Here is a 12,099-nt window from a genome sequence, read left to right on the forward strand (position 1 = left end):
AGATTAATGAAGGTGAAGTGCCTCACTCCTCATATGCTTTTAGTCCTAATTTTTATAGATTATGAATAGGCGAGCCGATAGATTGAGCCGATAGAAGATCTTTAGTGAAGGTCTTGTCCTTGCATGATACATCATATAAATACATTAAATTGATTACTGCTACGTAAGAGAACCAAATTACTGTGGTTAAGCTAGGAAGTGATGTTAGTGGCTGGTTTCGTGTTAAATCAGGAGTTAAACAGGCTGTGTTGCTGTGGTTAAGATAGGAGGTGATGTTAGTGGCTGGTTTCGTGTTAAATTAGGAGTTAAACAGGCTGTGTTGCTGTGGTTAAAATAGGAAGTGATGTTAGTAGCTGGTTTCGTGTTAAATCAGGAGTTAAACAGGCTGTGTTCTATTCCCGTGTCTTTTTTTTTTTACAAAGTTTGTCCCAAGGAACACATCAAAGGCTATAGGAGTTCATTGAATCAAATGGGAAGGTATACTCTCCCAGACTTAGATTATGCTGATAATTTGAGTGTCCTGGATGAAAATATTGGCAAAATAAATAATTTTTTGAAGGTTTTGAGGGTTCAGGGGGCCAGAAAAGGCTTGAGCGTTAGTATTAATAAGACCAAGTTGCTTAGACTAGAAATTAATGAAAACAAAGAAGTAATTTTGGGTAACGAGAAGATCAATCAAGTGAATAGCTTCACTTACCTGGACAGTATTATTAGCAAAGATGTTAGACGTTATGAAGATATTGAAACAGAATAGCCAGGGCCCAGGGTAATTTTCCACAGTTAAAAAGGTTTGGAAGAATAGGAAAGTAAGTGTGCGAACGAATATTAGAATATTGGAAGCTGCAGAGATAACATTGGTTAAGTGTGGTTACTAGCGGTAGAAGTAGTAGTAATAGTAGCGTGAAGAGGGACGTGCAAGTAAGAAGAGATTGTTAAAGCCCAATTTTATTCTTGGTTACAGGGTTAGAAACTTCTGCAAACTAGTTTACCTTTTAATTGGACAAAAGCATTGGAAAAACAGAATTCAAAGCCAACTGAGGAAGTTCCTGTTAATAATAGGCTATTAGACCGTGGATGTCTTCGGGGACAAGGGAATATGCACTTCTAGTAAGTGGTGTACCTTTACTTTTTATGTTTAGTAGTGTTTATCCATACTAGTATGATTACGAAACATGACGGATAGCTTGATAGTGCCAAATAGGTTCGATAGGTGGCTCCCTCCTCCATACCTCTATCTTTACGCTAAAGTTTTTCTTAGAAATTAAAAAAAGCTTATTATTTTAGTTAAACGGCCCTTGTGTTTCAGGAGTCGTTCTTAAAGAATTGGAGCAAAAAGTCAAACTTTAGCGTAAAGAGCGAGGTATTGAGGAGGGACAAACCCCCTTCATGTACGTAATAATTTATTTCCATTTGATCTTTATTGTTGCTCTTTACTTTCAGATAAAAAATAACTTGCTTTTTTTATTGAATTGCAGATCGTTTTTCAAATAAGGCCGGTAACGGTAAATCTGCCTCATCCTCCACGACAAATTTCCTCTCTTCACGAGAAACTACTCCGTGGAAATTTACTACCAAGAAAAATAAACCCCCCCCCCCTCCGTAAAATTCCCTCCGGACAATTCCATCCTTACTGAAAATCCCCCTCCCCTGTAAAAATTCTTGTGGATAATTCAGCCTGAAAAATTCTCCTTATCATACTTTCATTTGTAAAAATACTTTAATTTCTAATCGTTTTTCCGATCACTCTGGAAATTCCCCCTTCCGTGGAAATTTTTTCCCGAAAATCCACACATGCTGAAAATAGCCCCCTAATAACTCCCCTGGAACATCTCCAAATGCAAAACTGAGTTGACAAAGAGAAAGTAAGAGAAATAAAAAGAATTTTGTTAAAGAATTCTGTCAATTCACAAGAGTTTAAAAATTTTCCATGGAACCTCACCACCGGAAATTTCCCTCCCCACGGAAAATGTCTGTATACTTGCCGATAAAAGATACTATACATAAACAAAGGGGAAATTCCATGACTTACAGACCTTTACCCAGTGGGCTGTGGGGGTTATGTTATCCCCAAAGGCATATTTAGTGGCCTTTTCAACTATGCTGAACAATATGGCTGTCTCAAAATTTTGGTCGAACGACTTAGAGGAAAAAGGGGATGGGAGGGGGGTAGTAGCCCTCCAATATTTTTGGTCAATTAAAAAGGGCACTAGAACTGTAATTTCCGTTCGAATGTGCCCTTTTTCGGTATTCTAGGACGATTGGTTCTAAGCGATCACTCCTGGGGAAAAAACAAAAACAACAAACAAACAAATAAACATACATCCGTAAACTTCCTTCTGGCAAAAAAATACAAAACTCCACATTTTTGAAGATGAGAGCTTAAAATTTCTACAATAGGGTTCTCAGATGCTCTGAATCTGATGGCGAAATTTTCATTATATATTCCTTTACTTTTAGAGGGTGCCCTTTTTCGAAAAGCAGCCAAATTTCTCAGGCTCGTAGCTTTTGATGGATAACACTAAACTCAATAAACTTTATATATTTGGAATCAGCATAATAATTCAATTCTTTTGACATGTCGATTGATATCAAAATTCTGTTTTTTACAGATTTGGTTACTACTTAGCCGCGTCGCTACTTACTTTCATTTCGTTACCACTGTTTGACATAGAGGTGCGTGCAAGTAAGAATAGATTTTTAGAGAACAGTCCACTTCATGGATGAGGATTTAGAAACTTGCTCATATCAGTTTACCTTTTTTTGAGTCCCGGGCTGTAAAGCCCATGTTTTATTCTTAATATATAAAAGGGGACATTATATATATATATATATATATATATATATATATATATATATATATATATATATATATATATATATAAGGTTTATGATCACAGAGTCAATATAATCTTTTTATATTCCTTACTCGCACTCCTGATCAAAGTTTTACCCCCACAACACTCTGGTTGGCTTAGACGATAAAGGTCCCTTTCAACACTTTACGTTGCTCAGGCAACGTAAATCTAGTCCAAATTTAACAGGCGATAAAAATAAAGTAATAGGATTAAAAACAATGATAATTGTGATATGACATTCTCTAAAATCTTAGGGGTTAAAGCTCAATTTCTGAAAACCACTTTCGGAATCTCTGTCGATAAATGCCGCTATTTTACCAATTCAATTTTTAGCCATTATTAAGAAAGGTTGCTAGTAACTAAATAATTGTCAATGTTAAAGAAATGGGTGCCAATTTAATGGATGCCAATTTTTAGTTATTTATTAGTAATTAAAATACTAATATCCAGTTAAAATCAAATGAAAAACGGTTCTAACTTAAGATAAAATCATAAACATAGTATAATTAAAGGTCCCGCTATATCCATAATTGAAATTACGGTACCAAAAATAAATAATTATGCAACATTTCCATTCAGCTTTACTGGGCAAGCGACCAATTATCATAGGCAGTGTAGTGCTGGAGGAGGGGGACTGAGCTAAATAAGTGTTGTCTCAATTTAGATATAGATAGCGTTTTTATACTATAAGCTTCTATGAGACCAGTAATTTATGCATGGTTAAGTAGTGAGACAAATCAAAAGACGATTGCCAAGTTGTCAAATGGCGTGCCTGTGCTATCTTGGGAACGACTAATGGTATTAGGTTGAAAGTCTCAAGGAATACTCGAAGGGATGTTGAACTACAGCATTTAGGTTATCAAAATGGCGTATCTGGAATATTTCAGGAAAGGCTGACGGCATTAACTTGAAACTTTCAGGAGGTATTGTGGTGAATGTTGAACTAAATCAAAAGAGACTATATGCATCTAGATTGCAAAAATAGCTTATTGTTAAAATCTAACGAGACTACCGGTTAAGCGACTATGTGCATCCAAGTTGTCAAAATTACATATCTGAAATATCTAAGGAACTGCTAAGAATATTAAGTTGGTAATTAAAAATAATGTCGTGGGGGGGGTGTTGAAATTGATCAAACAGCACTATGTGCACCCAGTTACTAAAATGATTCATTTGCAACATCCCAGAAACGGCTAAGGGGATGAAGCTTTCAGGGAAGATCGAACTAAATCAAAAGACAAAAGTGCATCCAGGTTGTAAAAATGGCATATCTGCAATATATCAGAAATGGCTAACAGCATTAAGTTGGATCTTTCAGTGAATGTTGAGCAGGATTTTGAAATAAATCAAAAGACACTATGCCGATTCAGGTTGTGAACATAGTGTATCTGCAATATCTTAGGAGTGGCTAAGGGTGCTAAGGTGAAACTTGGTCGGAGTTTTTAGGGGGGTGTTAAGCTAAGTCAAAAGACGCTACATGCATCCAGGTTATGAAACATTTTCGAAATTTAAGATCCAAAAGGACAATGAAGGGTAAAATATCAAAATAGATCTGATGACACTATGTGCTACCAGGTTGTTAAGACTATAAATCTGCAAGATTTCAGAAATGGCTTGGAGTATTCAGTTGAAACTTTTAGGGAATGTCAACAGTGATAACTAGACATTGAATTAGGAGTTTGGCGAAAGGGTAGAGCTAAATTAAAGGACACTATATCAATCCAGATGATCAATGCCATATCTGCAATACACCTGAAAAGAAACCAGAGCATTGAAATGGCAAATTCAAAGTCGTAGAGTGGTTTTGAACCTTTTTTCTAAGCCCCCCACAACCCCGCAATGCTCAACAAATATGCCTCCGGGGGTGAAATGAACCCTATATTCCCACGGCAAAAACCATGAATCAGCAAATGGTTCACAATAGTGGAAATAGACTTTACAATAGAAAGAATAGAAAGATTTTACAATAGAAATAGCACCAAGTAAGGTTGTAGCGCTTGTACTACTGGAGCGCCTAAAAAAGCACTTAATCCGTATCTGAGAGAAGAGCACCAAGGCTTTCGTAAAGGTAGATCTTGTTCAGACCTCATGTTCATACTCAGGACTCTGATAGGAGAAGTAAATGAGTGGTCCAACAAGATATATATGCTCTTCATTGATTTTGAAAAGGTCTTCGATTCTGTGGACCATGACAATTTCTGGGAAATTATACAGCATTATGGTGTCCCCAAGAAAATAATAAGTTTGATCATGGCCTTTTACGAAAATATGGAATGTTGCATAAAGACAGAGAACGGAACAACTAGATACTTAAAAAGTATGTGAGGAGTGCAACAGGGATGTGTTTCATCACCGTTTTTATTTGTCATTTTAACGGGCTATGTTTTGCGAGAAGATGTGGTGCTTCTAGAAAGGACAAAGCAGCGACTCCAGAAGCTCCTTTACAAAGGGAGTTTTAAAGTGGAGAAAGTCGGCCTAACATCAACATAGACAAGACTAAATTAATGACAACATCAGGCTCGCCAGTCGAGCTCCTGTACAAAAATCGCAGAGTCGAACAAGTTCATGAACTTAAGTACCTCGGAAGCTGGGTCGATTACACAGGAGATGTGTAAAATGAGGTCAAGAGAAAAATTGGCATGGCAAACGCTGCTTTCAAAAAACTTGAACCAGTATGGAAATCAAAGAAGTGTCGCTCGCACTAAAGCTGCGACTTCTTAATAGCAACGTTTTGTCCTATTGTATGCTATTGTATGCCCGTGAGTGCTGGAAACTAGACGTTAGGACAGAGAAAATACTCACAGCTTTCGGAAACATATGCTTGAGACCCATGCTGAATATTTGTTGGCATCAAAATGTCAGCAACATCGAGGTCCGCAGAAGAACTGGCCAGCCGCTTATTACTGAAGTGATTAAGAAGAAGAGATGGAGCTATCTCACTTTTTCCACTTTGAAAATTTTAAAATCCTGTCCCGCTGACCATAAATCCTGAAAATTCTTTTCAGCAGAACCAAAAAATCCTGAAATTTTTCCTGGCGGGAAATAGCTAGAACCCTGTATAGTAGCTATGTGCATTTTCCAGAGAAAATGCAATTTCTGTTCATATTTTAACACATAAGTGATGCTGAAAGTCAGAAAAGGAATAAGATCTAAAGTACACTTGCCAGTGTTGAAAAAAAGAAGTAGTCTACCATCAGTGGTAATGGTCTTCCTTTTCGGACGTATTTTTTGCAGCTAAATCCAATATTTTATTTTTCCCTTTCTGCAGTTTAGCTGTCTGTTGAGACGGATTTTCAGGGATTTTGAAGAAATGGGTATGATGCTCCCCTTTGTAGACTATACAACGTTGATTTTCGTATTCAGCATGATCGATTACATCAGATTGCGTTCTCAAACCTTCTGCTGCTTGCTCATCACCCAAAACCTAAAATATCAGCATTTCTCTCGTGCAGCTCCCTGACAATAAATTTCTTGATTCCTGAAAATATTTCTTTTTCCTGGCAAGGGGTCGAAAATCTGGTTTCCGGTTCGCACTGCAAAATCCGAGAAAGTGGAAACACTGAGCTACCTTGGCCACGTCTTTCAGATGGAGGACTCCAGAATCCCGTACCAGGTTCAACAATGGCAGCCGCGTGGGCGTCGATAAAGAGGAAGACCAAGAAACACGCCCAGACGCACATACGATCGTGATATACGCAGTGCTCACACATCACTACAACCCCAGTGGGAGGATGTAATCACCGCAGCGCCAATACGTAACGTTTACTGAGGCTTCGTCGATGTCCTATGCGCCACAGATGGCTCAGGAAGACCTAAGTTCTAAGCAAGTAAGCCTTTCTTAAGAAATACGTAATTCGACCAGGTCATTGATCACAGGAAACGGTCGTCTGACCAGTCGACCAGTAACTAAGTAATTTTAAGTTACTGAATTACAATAGTCCTTTACGTTACAGTAATTCAATAATAATACTATTACTAACAACTCATTGCAGCCCCAAGCCGCGCGAGGCAAACATAGCCACGCACGCACTTTCTCCATCCTCACCTTTCAAAGCCTTCCTCTTTACACCCTCCTAAAAAGTTCAAATTTCCCTTAAATCTTTCCTTACGACATACCCCAACCTATTCGGGGAGAACCTGCTTGGCACACAATTACTGAATTGTGTTAGGCCAAATTACTGAATTACAATGATTCTGAAGTGTAGTCATATGCCATACAATCTGTTATAGCAAGAACACAGACATTGTCTGAGCCTGCCGAGGTAACTCAAAAGCTCCCCGCTTAGGGAGGAGCATTAGGTCTAAAAATTAGTTTTGAGTTTAATGTTTTTTTATTTAAAAGGAGATTTCTTTGATTCTAAGCACGTTTTCATACGAGTACAGCATCAAAAATACTCTAAGCTCCTTTTAACAATATTGGAACAGCATTGCAACGTAATATTTATTGGTATGGACAACCTGCTTGGCCAACAATTACTAAATTGTGTTAAGTCTAATTACTGAACTACAATAATTCTGAAAGCGCAGTCAATTCCAATTTGTTATAGCCGGAATACAGAAATTGTCAGAAGTTGCAGAAGTACCTTGAAAATTCTCCGTTTAGGGAAGAGCTTCAGGTCTAAAAATTAGTTTTGAGTTTGATATATTTTATTTAAAATGTAATTTCTTTGATTCTAAACATATTTTCATAAAGTACAACATCAAAAATATTCCAAGCTGCTATTAAAGGATATTGCAATAGCATTCCAACATAATATTTACTACATTAATAAACTTTATGTATGTAAATCGTCAGGTCATTTTAGTTTGTCTGTGGTCTAAGCCCGAAAGGTTGTAGAGAATGTTGAACTCGGTATTAATACTAAAAGGTTAATCTTTCACCACTAAAACATTATTTAGCGAAAGAGCCAAAAAAGAGGGGAAAACCGCAAAACTACTCACCTAAAGTACTGATCGGAAGGACTTTCTGATTTTCCAAACATTGACGAATTTGTTATGTTTACTTGGGTATTTGTTAGGTTCTTACTTGAATCGACGCATTTTTCATCTGCCCAAGCTGGGTTGCAATAGGTCCACGGCAAGGGCTCTTGGAATGAGGCAATGAAATAAAATGAAACCAGTGCCATTAAGCTTGTATAGTATGTCACTACACACCAATTGGCGAACGCCTGACCATAGCCGATTCCTGGGTGAAAAAATTGATATTACTGGGTGTTGATGCTATGCCAATTTAGGGTGTTTGAACACATTAAAAAGTTATTTTCGATAGTTAAACACTTGTTTTTGGTTATTTCATTTTGTATGGAACGGCGTGTTGTTCAAAGCCACCCAGGACCGACACCATTCCATCCTAAAGTGGTTCAAAAATAAAACTAAAAAGTTGATTTAACCGAGAAAATTGCAACACTGGTAATGATGCTGTGTCAAATTTCGGCTTGTTTAAACAATTAAAAAGTATCTTTTAACCATTAAAAAGTTTTTTTTAACATTTAAAAAGTTTCTTTAGGTTGGACTTCTCTGAATTTTTTTTTCTGAGGAAATAGGCCTTGTGTAGCTTTAATCTCCGCCTTGGTCTCCTGGCATTTGTGAAATTTAAAAAGTAATAATTTTGCCAGTGAACAATCTAAAGAGTAAGCTTTTAAACTTTGCCCAAAGTTACTTCTAACGTATCTTTACATTATAGGAAGAAGGGTTAATCCAAGTATGGCCTTTGTGGCATATATAGTCGGATAACACTTCGCATCATTCACGTGCATCTTCAACAAAGTTATGAATTTAATTAGTTTATACCATGTTTCCAATTGAATCAATAATTTAATTATAGAAGAGATCACTATGGCTGGAAGTAAGATTTGGCAAATAGTTTGAAATAAATCAGCCTTGAAACAGATTATTTTTTTCTTACATGGTGTCGAGGTAATTTTCTCCATAGCCTGTGGTCTTTTGACAATGCGATATTTTATACCGGTTCTTGGTATCTCAAGTAAATTTGTGAACCTAATTAAATTCTTTTATTTAGCTTTTGTTAACTTAATTGTGTAACAAATTATAATAATCGGATGCAAGATGTTTAGAACTGGTTAGAACAAATCGAAAGACAAAAATAGGTTTTAGTTGATAAAGCATTTTTAGAAAACACAAAAATTTTTCCAAACAAAATATAGTTCGAACTTCACTTTTATTTGTAACGGAATTCTTCTTACGTTCTGCTTTTATAGCTAGGGCATTAAATGAAATAATTAATTAGTAGAGATGTCTCACACCAGAATAGATTACCAGTTAATTACTAATAAAGGTACAGTTATTACATTAGCTATGTATAGAAAATTTGAAAGGTCAGCTCTAACTGTCTTTCTAGGGGTCTAATTTCCAATGGGTTCTACTCGTTTATATGTCAGAGACTGTCCGTTCCAAGAGGTCTCTATGACCATAGCTTTCCTGTGTGAAAGACTTCCGTGTGACTTTCCGTGTGTTTTTTTTTGTGTGTGTAGTCAACTAGCAAATCCCTGGAACTTCCGTTCCAGAGGAATTCGGGACAAGTGTGTGCTTCGGAAGTCTCTCGTCTTACCTCTACGTGTATCTTTTATCATTACTTTACTGTACTTGTGCTTTCACCATTATTCAATAAAGACTTCATCTCAAAGCTAATGTTCTCGACTATTTTAGAGAACTTAATTACACCATAACATCAGCTGATATAAGACGGAATATAAAAAAGGTTTACAGTTTTTAAAACAAATTTCAAAACTTTTTCATAGAAGATGGCGACAGCGCAGGTATTGAATTTGAGTTTGGGAACCCAGAAATCAGAATTCATTTTGGGGAAGTTGGTGGCAATGCTGCTGCTAAATTTGAGTTTATGAAATTAGAACTAACCGGCCGAGGAAATGAGATTGAAATTAATTATTAAAGCCCCAGCCTAACGGTGGATCAAATGAGTCTAGAATATAACACAATAGAACTACTACTAGGAAACCAATGAACAACCAAGCCACCTGAAGAGAATATAGTATAAACTCTCCTCCTCTGCCCCAATCGCTGGGAAAGATGGGCATACCTTTCACAATTGGAGCCACTTCCCAAATTTTCACAGAGCCATAGCTGGAAAACTGACCCATTGCCATTTCCAAGAAATAGAGAGGCTTTCCAATAAGGAAGAGAACGACCAAATATGGAATTATAAATGCACCACCTCCGTTTTCATAAGCTGTGAAAGGAAATCTCCAGATATTTCCTAATCCAACAGACATGGAAATGCAGGACATCAAGAATTCCACCGGACTCCCCCATTTTGCTCTGTCTTCGCCTGTTTCCACATCTAACTTGAATGATTTCTAAAAAAAAAGTCAAATTAATGGATTATGAAAATTCCGCAGTTGAAAATTCATTCAATACTGTCTTAAGAGATTTAGACGACTGTCAACGGCGAACATTTTTAGAGGTATATTTTAGAATTATTTAAGCGGTATAACCGGGTGTCAATTTACGAGGATAGCATGGGGGGGGGGGACAAAACTAGATTTCAGAATCTTTGGGGAGGTAGCTACTTTCTTGTTTCTTTTCAACAAAAATATGAGAAAAAGGTCTTTTTGAATGAGAATGCCATATAAAAGGTATATTGAAAATCGCGGAGAATCTAGGGGGATCTCCCTAGATCCTGCGTAGCATCTCAACAAGCAGAGGTGAGAAACGCCTAGTCCCGCAGCAAGTTTGAGCTCCAGTAGTTCAAGGGGGATACAGAGGAAAGAAAGCCAATTGACGCATCTGGTCGCATACACTATTTTTTGGAATTCCTCCAAAAAAATTACCAACGATTTGTTTCGGTTATCTTGTACACTTAATATTTATTGATATAGATATATTGTTCTAGTGCGTTCTAGAGGTTGGCGGCCGGTGTTTACTCCCTCCCCTGGCGATTACCCCACCCCCTGGAACACCCCCCCCCCCCGTGAAAAATACTCCCTCGGAAAATGCCCCCATGGAAAATACCCCCATCCCCAACCCCCCGCGGAATATACCCCGGGAAAATACCCCCGCAGAAAATATCCCCCGGAAAATACCCCCAGAAAACACCTCCTTGCAGAAAATATCCCCGGTAAATACCCCCCCCCCCCGTAAATACCCCCCTGTAGAAAATAAGACTTTCCAGATTTGAGAATTTTATTTAAGTTTTATTTTTTTCATTTCCGTCGGGGAGAAGGAATCTTGGTACCTGTGTATTATACGCCACTCACTCAAGTTTACGCTGTCTAAGACTCGAGAACAAACCGGTTTTTCCGTTAATTTTTTCCAGCTTAGCGCGAGACAAGACAAAGACAAGTGACAGAATATATGGGAATATATAATTTGAGCTGTATATTTGCACATAAAGGGGGGGGGGGGTAAAGTATTTGGATATTTTAAAGTCATAAAACAATTATGTCTATGTGTAGCAGCTGGAAAATTATAGAAGAGTAAGGATGGATCAAGAAACTTTGCTAGAACAAAAAAAAAGAAATAAAAGTAAATCCCAGTGTAAGGCTAATGTGATGTTTTATTTATTTGTTTTTTCCGAGTGTTAAACGTTGTTTTTCAATGACCGTATGTCCAAGTAGTAAGCACTATTATTAGATTAATCTACTGTTTTATGTAAATGTTTTATGATGATCGCTGATCAAAGTTTATATTATTTGTGCTTTTCATTTATGTTCTTGTGCCTTTCACTGTGTTCATGACCGTGTATTTGGCTTTAAAATATACTCATCTATCTATCTATCTAATATGCAGAATAATTGTACCAAACACATTTTGTATGCAGACCCGCTATACTTTACCCCCTCCCCCCTAATGTGCAAATCTATGCCTCAAATTTCTTTCTAAAGTAACGAAGAAACTACTAAAAAACCGGTTTGTTATCGAGTTTTACATAGCGTAAACTTGAGTGAGTGGTGCATAATACACAAGTACTAAAAGTCCTTCCCCCTACGGAATTAAAAAAAAAAACTCAAATGAAATTCTCAAATTTAGAAAGTCTTATTTTCCACGAGGGGGGGGGGGTATTTCCGGAGGGTATTTCCCGTGGGGGTTATTGGGGGGGGGGGGTACTTACTGTGGGGACAGGGGGGTATTTTCCTCGGGGGATTTTTTCCAGGAAACTATTTTCCAAGGGGCATTTTCCGCGGGGAATTTTTCGGGGGGTATTTTCGGTGGTTGGGTATTTTTCCGGGGGGTAAACGCCTAGAACCCTAGAGGTTATCATAAGTTC

General features: G+C 37.4%; 1 protein-coding gene across 1 annotated transcript in view; it reads right to left on the minus strand.

Moving 5' to 3' along the window:
- The window catches only part of LOC148940552 (sodium-dependent nutrient amino acid transporter 1-like), a 76,157-nt gene that overhangs the window by 36,091 nt on the left and 27,967 nt on the right, over window positions 1–12,099 (minus strand). The window contains exons 4-5 of the mRNA XM_089105654.1: window positions 9,913–10,189; window positions 7,797–8,040 (exon numbers count right to left, since the gene is read on the minus strand). Coding sequence (XP_088961780.1) covers window positions 7,797–8,040; window positions 9,913–10,189 — 521 coding nt within the window. The remainder of the gene's footprint in view (window positions 1–7,796; window positions 8,041–9,912; window positions 10,190–12,099) is intronic.

The sequence above is a fragment of the Artemia sp. Qi Xiang Cuo genome, chromosome 19 (assembly GCF_049724085.1).
Source record: "Artemia sp. Qi Xiang Cuo chromosome 19, ASM4972408v1, whole genome shotgun sequence".
NCBI classification, from domain to species: Eukaryota; Metazoa; Arthropoda; class Branchiopoda; order Anostraca; family Artemiidae; genus Artemia; species Artemia sp. Qi Xiang Cuo.